At 34.2% G+C, this 15,245-nt stretch overlaps 1 protein-coding gene across 1 annotated transcript; it reads right to left on the bottom strand.

Annotated features, from left to right (window-relative positions):
• Positions 1-102: 102 nt before the first annotated feature.
• Positions 103-2,761, bottom strand: LOC112282433 (uncharacterized). Its single transcript, XM_024520002.3, has one exon. It carries the CDS (start codon positions 2,536-2,538, stop codon positions 748-750), a length of 1,791 nt encoding a protein of 596 aa, XP_024375770.1. The 5' UTR covers positions 2,539-2,761; the 3' UTR covers positions 103-747.
• Between the last annotated feature and the right edge of the window lie 12,484 nt (positions 2,762-15,245).

A 15,245-nucleotide genomic window follows, 5' to 3' on the forward strand; every position in this document is an offset into this window, starting at 1 on the left:
CAGACTAACTAACTAGCTAATTGACCCCGCAAACGGAAATATGAATACGAAAGGAAAAAAACTCACAAAGGTAACATCTCATGTTCCATTACGAACATAATCTTGCTTATACAAATCGGCATTTTGGCGAAGTAAAAGTCCACTTGTGGAAAGGTACAGGAGAAAGGCTATGACACAGTGTTGTGGGCATGAAAGATTTTCTGCATTTCTCTATTTTAAGAGCTAAATCCTATCCTCCTCAACTGGACGCATGTAAAACTCGTTGGCAAGAGCTTTCAGAAAGAAATACTTGCTCGCAGCATTCCTCGAATATTGCACTACGAATTTCTGACCAACGTTAGAAGAATAAATCACAAATTTTCGAGGAGAAACCACACGACGAGCAGTATAGAGTCATTCGCCGAATCGGAAAATTACAGAAGAGGAGAAGATCTTAACCTCATAGGCTCTCTTGAGTAGATGACACGGCGTATGGTAGTGATCGAGTTGAATCGCTGAATACCATGGAGCAGTGATCGAGTCGAATCAAGTCTTAATCTTGGACTCGAAACCTGAGCACGTAAGGCTTGTTGCGAGCCCCAACGAAGGCCCTCATCGTGAGTAGGCAACGGCAGCAAATAGTTAACTACTGCGTTTCCAGACAAAGGTCAAAACTGGATATTTGATTTTCAGTTCCAGTTTCTTGAAGAAAATATTGAAGGTGAAAAAGCGTCCAGCAATTATTTTTATCTAGTCCCCCAAAATTCCTTAGTCCCAGTATTTGATGAGGCCATCCCAGCCGCAAGTAGCCACCTTAGACTGCTCTAAGGGATGCCACTCAACCCCAATACACACACTGTCGTGGCACTTAAGAGTGCGAAACACTTTACAGGTTTTCCAGTCCCAAAACCAGCAGCGACCCTCACCATCCCCTGACATTATAAACCGCCCGTCTGGTGAAAAATTCACTTGGCATGCATATCCAGCTGCGATGTGCCCAGCAAAACGCTTCTTCTTGTTTAGGCGGAACCGCTCCCGGGTACTGTAAATAAGAATCTGATTATCTAAACTCTGAGCTGCGAACCAGTTCGTATTTGGGTGAACAGTAATAGCGGGCATTGAATGCATATGAGGCTCGCTAATATATTTGATCACCACTGGTATACCAAACTCCCACACACGCAACGATTTATCATCGCTTGATGTTACAAATCTTCGATTGTTATCAACAAATGTAATTGTGTTGACTGCACCTAAGTGCTGATCATATTCTTGACTGATCTGCCCAGTGTTCATGTCCCACTGCACAATCTTCTTGTCACTCATCCCCGCAAGCAGAACATTTTGCTTATCATCGTCAGGATTGAACTTCACCACGTAAGGAATTTTTCCTGTACTGAACGTCGAAATAACTTGTCCAGTCTCTGTATCCCAAAGCTTGATCTTTCTATCATACGAAGCGGTCAGAAACTTCGACCCATCATTGTTAAAAGTAATATCCCTGACTGCTTTAGAATGACCCATGTACGTTCGCATGCACTTTCCACTACCATGAACGTCCCATATTTTAACCTTCGTGTCCATGCTGGCGGAAAGGAGAAGATGTCCATACTTAGGGAAAAACCTAATCGCAGAAACACCCTTGGTGTGCCCACTCCATGTGTGCACCCATCTCTTCGGAATGTAACAATGCTCATTGGTGGCCTTAACATCCTTCGGAGGAGCAATCCACGATCGTCCTTGGTAATCCACCTCCTCCTTGCCATGGAAGGTACTCTTATCATCGATATCCACCTTCTCTCCTTTCTCCTTCTGACTCTTTTTCTCGGCATGCAATTCTGCATACACTGTTTGCTCCTCGGTGAGCTCGCCCTGCAAACCTTCCTTCTGGCCAGCCCACGGCGATTGAGAATTTTTAAGTAGCCATTCTTCAGATGCAGGATTCTCAACCTTCTCTTTCTCCTCCTCGTCAAGCTCCTCGTCGTCACTCCTAGACCTCTTCTTATTCACCTTGCGCTGCTTCCTATGCTCGTGCTGCGGCAGGTTGTATACCGAGGCTCCATCAGTAGCTTTCACGGCACTGGAATCCCCGACTATGTTGTTTCCCGCTGTAGCTCCAGGGTCAGCCGCGAACCCATAAGCATGAAACGTGTTGTACTGCTCGTCGAACATAAACGGCGCTATGGCTGCATCCTCCACAAACCCTATTTTGTGGTTTCGCAACCCCTGCGCCACACCATCCTTCGCATATGGGTGCGCGGGACCTGCCACCGGCGCCCACAGCTGCTCAGCAGTGGGATTGTAGTTCACTTTCCGCTGCGATGGGTCCAACGGCTTCCGCACACCACCCCCACCGACAGAGCCTATGTCACCACGGGCGCCAATAACAAGCAAAGAATCGCTCACCTCCGGAGCGGCAGCAGTCCTGGGCTCTAGCAAACGGACTGGTGAAGAGTCGGGAGAAGAAGTGCCACTACTAGAGACCTCTCCCTCAGTCCGCATGTGCAAGTCCAGCTCGTCCGCTCTGTCTCCGTCTCCGTAATGCGCTAGGAGATCCATAGCGCTGGAGTTCCGAACCCTACCCGCCCCTACTGCCTCTTGCTTACCCAACAAGTCAATAAAAACACAAAACTAGATACTATTCGTGTCGAGGGAACAAGCACAAGCACATCGACTACAGAGGCAGCAATATTGCTAGAAAGGCAAAAGGTCCTGAACCCTAACGAGAGCCCCCGATGAGAAAGAACCGCAGTCTCCCGCCCACGACGAGGACGAAATGGATTGATTGGTTGGTCGGTCGGTTAACACATGCATTTGTGAATTAGAAAGATAGCTTATAATCGTCCTCCACGAACATTCCTGACGAATAGTTCCCAGTTCACACAGGGCATGAGAGCAGGGCATCCTCAACACACTTCACACCATGTAACACCTTCATAGAGATATGCATATATTAATAATCACACGACACACAAAATAAGGTGGAATTTTGAACAGCATACCACCATAAAAAATTCATAAGTAATTATCATATTTAAGTTAAAAAAATACTTTATTAAGAAACCATTTACATTATATATATATATATATATATATATATATGATCTTAAGCTTTAAAAATCACATTATTTTAGTGAATAGTAATATTTTATTGTAAAATTAATTTAAAGAATTATTATTTTATTTTAAAAAATTATTAAAAAATAATCCAAGTTAATATTTTTTTGATTTTATAAATTATTGTGATTCAATTGACATAAAACCAATGCTTAAAAATCTCTTTTCAGATTTTCTCTCAAATTCTATTCTTTGATCTACAAAAGAACTCCAAAGTCCCCATAGGTGTGTGGTTTGTGCCTCATGATTTGATTTCCATTCTAGTTGACAATTGATCTTCTTTGGGTATCAATTCTTAGCTTATTGAGGTAAATTTTGCTAAAATCTACTCTTAACTCATTTCTATATATGTCTATATTATTTCTTATGTTTTTTTATCTTTGATTTGGCTCATTTATGCCTCTACAAAGTAAATACAAGTCATTTGTATAAAAATATACTATTAAGACTAAATCTTTTATTACCTTTCTATTATTTATTCTTATTTTTTTATTCCATCTTTTTGCAAGGTTTTTCTATAATAACATCCTTATTTTTATTTTTTTATTATATAATTGTATTACCATACAACATCATTGTCAAATTCACCACCATTAAGACCATTGTGGCAATTGGGGCATCAATGGACTTGAAAATGTATCAAATGGATATAAAGACGATCTTTTTGAATGTAGAATTACAAGAAGATGTACATGAACTATGATTCTATTTACATGTACATGATTCCATCTACATGAACCAACTTCAAGGATTTCTAGAATTAGGCAAAGAATACCTCATGTGCAAATTGAAGAAATCCTTGTATGGATTGAAACAATCACTAAGAGCATGGTATCAACATATTGATATATTTTTTGTCAAAAAGAAATTTGTAAAGAGTAAAGCTAATCATTCACTATATGTGATGGAATCTTAAGAATTCTTGTTGGTTGTAATCCTCTAAGTTGATGATTTGATCATCTTGGCTAATAATATGAAAAAGATGGATTGGATGAAAGAAATATTATAAAAAGAATATGAGATGAGTGATTTGGAAGAGCTATTCTATATTAAGTAGCAATAGACTCATTTATGTATGCAATAGTAGTCACAAAAGTTGATCTTGTATTTAGTACGAGTGTTGTAAACCAACACATTTTTAAGGCAAAATCTTTGCTTGGACAACAATAAAAAAATAATAATAATAATAATAATTAAAAAATACAAAGAACTTTAAATTGTATATAAGTAATAAAAATGTTAATTTATAAAGATATTGTAATGCGGATTCGACTAGAGATGCAAATGATAGAAGATCCACAATAGAATATGTGTTCTTTAATGGAGTGGGAGCCATTTCATGGAATTACAAGAGACAACCTCTCATTGTAAGATCAACCATGGACTTCACTTTTTTTGTAAACCTTGCAATTAATAGTTGTTTCTTGCAATCCCATGAAGTAGATTATAGTTGATCAAAGAATACATATTCTATTATTGATCTTCTATTATTTGTATCTATAAACCAATATATATCATAATAACCATGCAAAGTAATATAATCAACTTTTAGATACAACTTGAAGTGCAATGCATCTTTTAAATACCTCATAATATTTTTCATGGTATTTTAATGGATTGATCTAGGCTTAACATATATCAGCTTAAAACACTAAATACATATGCAAGATTCATTTTTATACCAATCATTATATATATAATTAAGTTCACTATTTTTTTATATAGAATACCTTATATTTGATAATAAATTCATTATTTGTGAACTTCATTAACTTCAAATTGGCCTTCAAAGGTGTTCTAATAGGCTTACACTATTCTATGTTGAATCATTTTAATACCTATTGAAGAAATACAACAATCAAGATACAAGTAAGTAGAAATTAGTAATATTATTCAGCAAAAAAGTGTAGACTAAGATGACTCATATCAAAATATCATGGAGATATATCTACTATAATTATTACCTAAGTAATATGAATAGATAGAATTCAATAAAAGTAAATTAATTTCATAACACTTTCTAAAAAAGCTTCTTAGAAGCTTTGTAGAAATTGTTTTGACTTTACATGTATTTATAATTAATTGATAGGTTAGAAACTTGATCAAAAAACCACTTATATATCACATGTATTGATAGCTTGCGAAATAAGCTAACTATGTGGCATCCATATAGAAAATTTGCCTTGCAAGTCAAGATATGTATTATATAAAGTCAACACGTTTTTGGAGGTCCTATAGAATATTACTACATAGATCCTAGATAGATAATATATATATAAAGGCAAGAATGAAGCCTTCTTCACTCTTGTCAACTCCTTTCTTATTTTAGTCTAATTTCAAGAGTCTCTAATTTCTTTGACTTTTGATAATAACCATTCTAGTTTCCTTTTAATATACATATTTTTTCATTTTAATTTTTGTCACTTTATTTTCATACAAATTTCTCAAATTTATGCATCTTCTTTTACTTCATGTCCTTGATAGATTAACAATAGTATACTCACAATATTAGAGCTTTGTCTTCTTTTGATTAAGAGTGGATTATCATTTTTTTTGTAATGAGAGATAAACATATTAGAAGTTGCAAAATATCCTCTTTTAAACTAATATTATTTTTTATTTTCAAGTCTTCTTTTCTACTTATCTTAAGAAAAATTAGATATATATATATATATATATATATATTTTAAGTATTATCATAGTAAAGATTCTTGAAATAAAGAGTGCAATGGCACAAATGAAAAATTGAGAGAATTGATGCTTGCAATACATCAATTTAGTTTATTGCTACCAAAAACAATAAAATTGGTAAAAAGTGAAGATATAGATATGATTTTGAGCTACTTTAACATCTACGTTGAATCATATCTTTTTTTCTATGGTAGAATATCCTTTCAATATTAGAAAATCCAAAGTTGCTTTATTTGAGAAGTTTGATGGTACTAGATCTAAGTTTTGAAGATTTAACAACCAAGTGTAATTTGTGATTGAACTTCAACCTCAAAGCTATCCAATCATAAGATCACAAGTTAAATTCATTAGTAAACTTCTTTCAAATTTGGTATTATCATGGTTTTCATCTTTTATTAAATGACAAGATCCAATATTGGATAATCTGAAGGTTTTTTTGATGGAGTTTCAATTTATGTATGGAAAACATGATGCAATTCATGTTGCAACTAATAAGATTCATATCTTGTAATAAGACAATTAATCACTAATATTATATGCTTTTTTAATTTTGACAACTAGTGAATGATATCAAGTGGGATGATGTTGCCTTTATCAGCCAATTTTTCTATAGATTATAATATGAGGTAAAAAAATTGATGCTCAACTTATCTGATCTTCAAACATTGAATCAAATAATTAACTTTGTTGTGAAGTGTGACAATTGATTTTTTGAGTTTCAAATTAAAAATTATGTAAGACAACCTCTATGTTATTAAAATTTAATAACAAAACTAAAGGCTTTTTAATTTTAATATTTAGAACTAAAAGACATGCAAATTGATATGGTATATTTTAAACCTCTTTTTGAATAAGAAAATACTCAATATCTTAAAAATTCACTATGTTTATATTATAGAGAAGCTAAGTACACCATTCAATATTATCCAAAAAAATAATACAACTACAAAATGAGAAGTACAACTATCAAAGATGAAAAAAATTTGAAAAACAAATTTATTCAACTATAATAAAGATCATGTGGCTAAAATTTTATACAAATAAAGGTCCTATTTCTTCTCAGAATCTTCTTTTCTTTTTTTATAATGGATGTGTATTTATGACTTAATAATTACAAAGCCTTTATTTCAATAGATTTAAGAGCCTTAGCTTAATTTTATATGAAGAATTTGTTAAAAGCCATAGAATATTATTAGTACAAAAAACTAAATTGGTATATATAGAAGTCATAGATAGCCATCTGTTATCTTTTGGAGATATTACTTATAAAACACTTCTTACAGATGTAGCAATAAATGGTCATAATAATTGCATAATTTTTAATATAATTAGGTTTCTCTCTAATTTGGTCATTTTAGATTTATTATGGCTAGAAAAGTTTTCTTACATGCTGCAAAAGATGGATCACTTTTTGTTATTTATGCCACACCCATTTTTAATAATGAAAAGACTTTAAGTAGCATTCCAAATAAATATTAAGTTTTTATAGATGTTTTTAAGAAAAAAAATATAAATATCATCTTGAAGTATTGCCTATATGATTGCTTGATCAACCTTAAAGAGGGAAGTTAGTCACTATTTGATCTAATCTATAGTTTATCACAAAATAAATTGATTGAATTCAAGAAGTATATTGACAAGAACTTTGCTAAGAATTTCATATGCCATTCATGAAAAAAAGAGATAAATGAAAGACTGCATTTTGAACAAGGTATGAATACTTTAAATATAATATCATACTTTTTGGACTATTAAATGTACCACTTATATTTCAACATATTATGAATGATATTTTTTGTGAGTTTCTAATTGATTTTATTATCTATTATTTTGATGATATTTTAATTTATTTTAAGAATATAAAAAAATATGAAGTTTATGATATTCTTTTAAAAAATGGCGTCATTATCTAGAAGATGCTTCCAATCCAATCACCATATATACGGATCATACGATCCTTGAGTATTTCATGTCAATATATATTTTGAATTATTGCTAGACTTATTTGAGCATGTCTTTGTCAAGATTCAAGTTCAATATCACTTATCAATTAAGAAAATAACAAAATTTATCTAATGCCCTTTTTAGACGTTCTTATCTTATACCAAAAGAAAGAGATGCAACTTTTGATCAATAAAAGATAATTTTATTGAAGCCATAATAACTTCATCTTTAAATAATGAAATCAATATAGACTATTGATTCAATTTTTTTCAAGCAAATTCAATCAAGTATGTCTTCTAATCAACTTGTTCATGATATTAAGAATATTTCTTCTACGTCTTGTGATACTTTTAAGTTTGAGTTCAAAAATAATCTACTTTATTTTGAAAGGTACCTATATGTTTTTAAAAGAGAAGTACATTTACATGATATTCAAGCATGTCATAACTTTCTAGCAATATGACATTTTGGATACAACAAACTTTAAAGCTAATATCTAAAGATTTTTAGTGGCCACAAATGAGGAAGGCTGTAAAATACTTTGTTCAATCATGTGATGTTTGTTCAAGGTCAAAAACTCCTCATTGTCAATCTTATGGAGTTCTTTAGCTATTACTTATTCCAAAACAACTATAGTATTTTGTTTCTATAGATTTTATTATAGATCTTTTAATCTCGAATTTGTGTGATTCTATATTTGTGATAGTGGATCATTTTATCAAAATGATACATTTTGTACCATACATAAAATTTATTATAAGTGAAGAAATTACTAAGTTTTTCTTTGATAATATCTATTAGTATCATGGATTACTAAAAGATATTATTTTGGATAGGAGGTCGCAATTTGTATTAAGATTGTGATAAATCATTTTTAAGATTTTAAAAGTAGACATAAAGCTTTCTTCGACCTTTCATTCTTAAATTGATGGATAGACAAAGTGCATAAACCAAGTTTTGGAGTAATACTTAAGGTATATCATCAATTAACAACAAGACAATTGAACAACCTTCATACTATTGGCAGAGTTTACTTATAATAAAACGATGCATTTTCCTACACAATGAATACCTTTCTCTACTAACTGTGGTTATCATCCATGATTTAATACTTTTGACTTTTTAAAATTTGATAATCTAGCAATAAATGATTCAATAAATTATTTGTCAAAGCTACATATAACATTAAAGGTACAATTAAAAAAAAACTCAAGAATGACAAAAGTTTAATATAGATGCATATCAAAAAGAACAATGACAATTTAACATAAGTGATTAGGTATGGTTACTTTGTTATAATATCAAGTCTACTTGTCCTTGTGATAAGTTGGATTATTGCAAGCTTGGATCTTTTTTGATTTGTAGACAAATCAATTTCGTTGTTTATGAATTACATCCATAGTAGTTAATGAAGATCCATTATGTATTCCATGTGTCTCTTCTTCAATCATACAAGACTATGAATATACCAAGAAGAAGACAAGTCCCACCTCTTCCTATAGATATATAAAGGATATCTTTAAAATATATTTCTATAATAGATAAGATATCAATAGATAGTCTTAATAGAATTTTGAATAAATATAGTCATTAAATGATGAAAGTTCTTCATTAATATAGCAATCACAACTTATAAGTAAAAATATTGTATTATGTATTGTCTTGTTTAAAAAAAAAAAATTACTTAACTATAAAAGGTGAAATTGTATTTTATAATTATCTAAAAAATATTAATTAGTTCCATTCAAATAAGAAGAATACAATTCGAACTTTAATTCAAAAGTGCATAAAGTCAATACAAAGTGCTCAATTTTTTTTTTTTAATAACTTCAATCACATACAAATTCAAAGATGCTTTATTACATTTATAAGAGATTACTTTTTCTATTCTTTGGTGTCTCTAAGTGTCTCCACTTGAGGAGTTCTATATGCTAATATCTCTTACTCTAATAGAAAAAATATTACAGTAGTAAATCATATTTGAGACACTTAGATAGGTTATTAGACTTGTGAGAAGTCTTAAAAATAAAGTTGAGAGTGTTTTTGAAAATAAAACCACTAATTTGTTTACAGAGAAGGATTCTGTGATTTTAAGGAAGCAAAATCTTCTTGCTGATTTTGAGAGCATTAGGACTTCTTCTTACAATCTTTTTTTGATACAACTATTCCTTAAACATGGCTTTAAGTGGAGGTGAAGGATTGAGAGTTATTGAGAAGTTTAGAGGTGATAATTTCTACCATTGGATGATAAAAATGAAGCTTTTGTTGGCATCTTTGGATCTTTGGGATATTGTAGATGAAAGTGAAGAGGCTTCAAGCAAAGATGCTCATATAAAGGAAAAGAAGGAGTTCAAACGTCGTGAAAAGAAAACTTTTGGATTGATTGCAACCAATGTAGATGAAGCCAACTTTTCCTACATTATCTCTTGCAAAGGACCAGCGGAAGTATGGAAGACTCTTTGCAACATCTACAAGAGCAAAAACTTATCCAACATCATCTATACAAGGAGGAAGTTCTTCACTTGCAAGATGGAAGAAGGTGAATATCTCATGGCTCATGTCAATAAGGTAAAGGCTCTTGCAAACTATTGAAACATAGAAAGCATACTCCACACAAGTAAGTTAAGACCAGCAAGGTTGCACTATAACAAATAGAGTGTGGTATGAGATAATTCTTCCCATGCCAACCCTTTCCTTATATACTAGTACCAAGGTACCAAGTGCTACAATCCATATGGGATATCTCCTAGGACCAGCCCTCCCCTTGTACTCTAATGTACTATAAACCAGCACCCTACCTTATGGGATATCCTTAACAACGCTTGTATTCTATTGACCATTAGCAACTACTTAAAGAGTTCTTTTCTCAACACTCCTACTTTGCTATTGGTCAATTAGCTATCAATCCTAATGCCTTACTCAACTTGTTGTGTCCTTCTCTATCTAAGGCTTTTGTCAACAAATCAGCCAACATGTCTTTGGTTTCACAATACATCATATCAATAACCTCCATCTCTATCTTCTCTCTTATGAAATGATGCTGAATATCAATGTACTTAGTTCTTGCATGATGCTTTGGATTCTTTCCAAAAGTAAGACATCCTTGATTGTCACACCTCAATGGAGTAGCCTCCAATTGCACAAGTCTAATATCTTCCAATAACAACCTCAACCAAAATGCCTCCATTGCTTTATGACTTGCTGCCAAATACTCCGCTCCTATTGTGGACCTTGCAATGTTTGGTTGTCTATTGCTTTTCGAAGATATGGCTCCCACTCAAACAAAGAATACATAGCCCATTGTTGACCTTCAATCGTTTGCATCTTTCTTGGTTCTAAGCACCCACTTACATCCAATTGTTGTGGAAAGATGTGGTTCTTTCACCATTCACCTTGTGGTCTTCTCTCACGTGTTGGATATCTTCTTTCATGCAAAGAAGATGAGCCTTCTTGCACCTCTTGCTGCCTTGTTGTCACGGACATACATATAATTACCTATATGAATAGATAAAAGTATGTAAAAGTAGGTTAATTGTGTAATATCTTCTAGAGAAGCTTCTTAGAAGCTTCATAGACGCTGCTTTGACTTTATAGGAGTCTATAGTTGACTTTTAGGTTAGAAACTTGGTCAACAAGTTAGCCATGTGCCACGCATGTTGGAAGCTTAAAGAACAAGCTAACTACGTGGTCCATCCATAGAAAACTTGCCTTGCAAGCAAAGGCATGTGGCCTAGAAAGTCAACATATATTGGAGGTCTTATAGAACATCGCCACGTGGCTTCTAGTTAGATAGTATATATAGAGGCAAGAGTGAAGCCCTCTTCACTCTTGTCAACTCCTTTCTTGCTTCTAGTCTAGTTTCAAGGGTCTCTAGTTTTCTTGTATTTTGGCAATAGCCATTCCAGTTTCTTTCTTAATATACATATTTCTATTTTGTCCTATTTCTTTTTGAGAAAAGTCTCACTTACTCTTTAGCTTTTATCGAGTTCTTGTCCCTGACAGATTGACAAGAGTACACTTACAATATCAGAGCTTTGTCTTTTCTTGATTAAGAGTGGATTACCCCTTTTTCTTGATAAGACATAAGCGCATTAGAAGTTGCGGATTACCCTCTTTTAAACTGATATTGTTCTTAGTATTTTCTTTGTTATCAATTCCTCTCTTCTATTTGTTTTGAGCGTTGTTAGACATCTTCTCTTTTCTAAGTGCTACTATGGCAGAGCTTGTTGAAATGAAGAGTGCAATGGCACAGATGCAAGAACAATTGAGGGAGTTAATGCTTGCGATGCATCAACTCAATTTACCACCACAAGGAGCAACAAGAATGGTAGGAAGTGAAGATATAGAGATGATTGGGGCTGCTTCAACATCTGCACCAAACCCTGTCCCTTCTCCCAGAATGGAACACCCTTCGAGTGTTAGAGAACCGAGAGTTGCCTTGCCCGAGAAGTTTGATGGTACCAGATCTAAGTTTCGAGGATTCATCAATCAGGTCCAACTAGTGATTGAACTTCAACCCCAAAGCTATCCAACTCCAGGGTCATAAGTAAGATTCATTGGTACACTTCTTTCAGGTTCAGCATTGTCATGGTTTTCATCTTTTTTTGAACGACGAGATCCAATATTGGATAATCTGGAGGCTTTTTTGGCGGAGTTTCGATCCATGTTTGGAGAACATGATGCAATTCGTGTTGCAACCAACAAGATCCGTATTTTGTGACAAGGCAATCGATCAGTAACATTATATGCTTCGCAATTTCGACAACTTGCAACTGATATCAAGTGGGATGATGCCGCACTTGTGAGTCAATTTCTCTACGGATTACAATATGAGGTAAAGAAATTGATGCTTAATTTACCTGATCCTCAAACATTGAGTCAAGCAATTGACTTTGCTGTGAAGTGCGACAATCGACTTTTTGAATTTCGATCCGAGAGTCGCACAAGTGGGCCTCAACGTTACTACAATTCAATGGCAACACCGACGTCTCCTCAACACATACCTTCGGAAGTAGAGGATATGCAAATTGATGCGGTACGTTTCAAACCTCTTACTGAGCAAGAAAAGTCTCGTCGTCGACAAGAAGGATTGTGCTTATATTGTAGAGAACCTAAGCACACTGCTCAACATTGTCCAAAGAAGCGACGTAACTACAAAATGAGGAGTACGGCTGTCAAAGAAGACAGTATGTCGGAAAACGAGTACGTCCAGCTACAATAGGGACCGTGCGGCTGGAATCTTGTACAACTTCTAATAAAGGTCCTATCCTCTCCTCAAAACCATCTCCTTGTTTTATAATAGATGTGCATTTAGGACCTAATAATTACAAAGCCTCTGCCTTGGTAGATTCAGGAGCCTCATCTTGTTTTTTAGATGAAGAATTTGCTAGATGTCATAGAATATCATTAATACAAAAAAACTAAACCTGTACACGTAGAAGTCATAGATGGTCGTCCGTTGTCTTCTGGAGATGTAACTCACGAAACACTTCCTGTAGATGTAGTAATAAATGGTCATAGTAGTTGCGTAATTTTTAATATAATTAGATCTCCCTCTAATCCAGTAATTTTAGGCTTATCATGATTAGAAAAGTATAATCCTCGAATAGATTGGATTTCTCGTAAACTTGATTTTCCTCAGAGCATTAGTAACAGTTCTATTAACCAAATAAAAAACCATGAGTCTAGTATAGTAAAACTCACACCTATAGGTGCAAAAGCATTTATACACGCAGCAAAAGAAGGATCAACTTTTGCTATTTATGCTGCACCTATTTCTGAAAGCGTAAAGACTTCAAGTGGCATTCCAAGTCAATATCAGGATTATCAAGACGTTTTTGAGAAAAAGAATGCAGATATTCTTCCTGAGCATCGCCCATACGATTGTTCAATCGATCTCAAGGAAGGAACTCAGCCACCATTTGGACCAATTTACAGTTTATCGCAAGATGAGTTGGCTGAACTCAAGACATATATTGACGAGAATTTAGCGAAGAATTTCATACGCCATTCAAAATCTCCAGCAGGAGCTCCAATTTTATTCGTAAAGAAAAAAGATGGATCTTTACGAATGTGTGTTGACTATCGAGGACTCAACAAGATCACAATCAAGAACAGGTATCCATTACCTTTGATATCAGGACTCCTTGACCAGTTAAATCAAGCTAAGATCTATACAAAAATAGATCTAAGAGGAGCATATAATCTAGTACGGATCAAAGAAGGAGATGAATGGAAGACTGCGTTTCGAACCAGGTACGGGCATTTTGAATATAATGTCATGCCTTTTGGACTCACGAATGCACCAGCTGCTTTTCAACATCTCATGAATGATGTATTTCGTGAATTCTTAGACAATTTTGTCGTCTGCTACCTAGACGATATCCTGATTTATTCTAAGAATGTTGAAGAACATGAAATACATGTTCGTCAAGTATTACAAAAACTCAGAGATGCAGGATTGTACGCCAAGATGGAAAAGTGTGTATTTCACACTACTCAAGTTGACTTTTTAGGATACATCATTTCAAATGATGGTCTTATGATGGATTCTAAGAAAGTCCAAACAATCATGGATTGGAAGATTCCAAAGACTGTGAGAGATGTCCAATGTTTCTTGGGATTTGCCAATTACTATCGGATCTTCATCAAAGACTTCTCACGAGTTGCAGCTCCACTTACACGCTTGACTAGTAAAGATAAATTCCAATGGAATCAAGAAGCGGAAGCAGCATTTGAAGCCTTGAAGACATCGTTTGTCTCTGCACCAGTCTTATATCGTGTTGATTTTTCCAAGGCATTTTTTATGGAAACAGACGCATCGGATTTTGCCTTGGGTGCAGTTTTATCACAAATGGGAACAGATGACAAACTTCATCCGATAGCTTTTCATTCAAGAAAATTCTCAGCAGCCGAGATCAATTATGAAATCCACGATAAAGAACTTCTTGCAATCGTGGATTCCTTTCAAGAATGGCGTCATTATCTAGAAGGTGCTTCTAGTCCAGTCACTGTGTATACAGATCACAAGAACCTCGAGTATTTCATGTCAGCACGCGTGTTGAATCGTCGTCAAGCTCGTTGGAGTATGTCTTTGTCAAGATTTGACTTCATTATCACTTATCGGCCAGGAAAACAACAAGGTTTGTCTGATGCCCTGTCTAGACGTTCTTATTTTGCACCAAAAGAAGGAGATGCAGCTTTTGAGCAACAAAGAACGGTCCTCTTGAAACCGGAGCAATTTCATCTCCGAGCAGTGAAATCAACATTGACTGTTGATTCAACTTTTCTCAAACAAATCCAGTCCAATATGTCCTCAGACCCTCTTGTTCATGATATCGAGAATAATTCTTCCAAGTCTCATGATTCTTCTAAGTTCAAGTTCAAGAATAATCTATTATATTTTGAAGGACGCCTATATGTTCCAGAAGGAAAAGCACGTTTGCGTGTTCTTCAAGCACGTCATGACTTTCCAGCAGTAGGGCACTTTGGATATAATAAGACTCTGGAACTCA

This window comes from Physcomitrium patens, chromosome 5 (genome assembly GCF_059467195.1).
Source record: "Physcomitrium patens ecotype Gransden chromosome 5, ASM5946719v1, whole genome shotgun sequence".
Lineage (NCBI taxonomy): Eukaryota > Viridiplantae > Streptophyta > Bryopsida > Funariales > Funariaceae > Physcomitrium > Physcomitrium patens.

Excerpts from the sequence above, each read along its gene's own strand:
- LOC112282433 (XM_024520002.3), bottom strand. The coding sequence starts at position 2,538 with ATGGATCTCCTAGCGCATTACGGAGACGGAGACAGAGCGGACGAGCTG.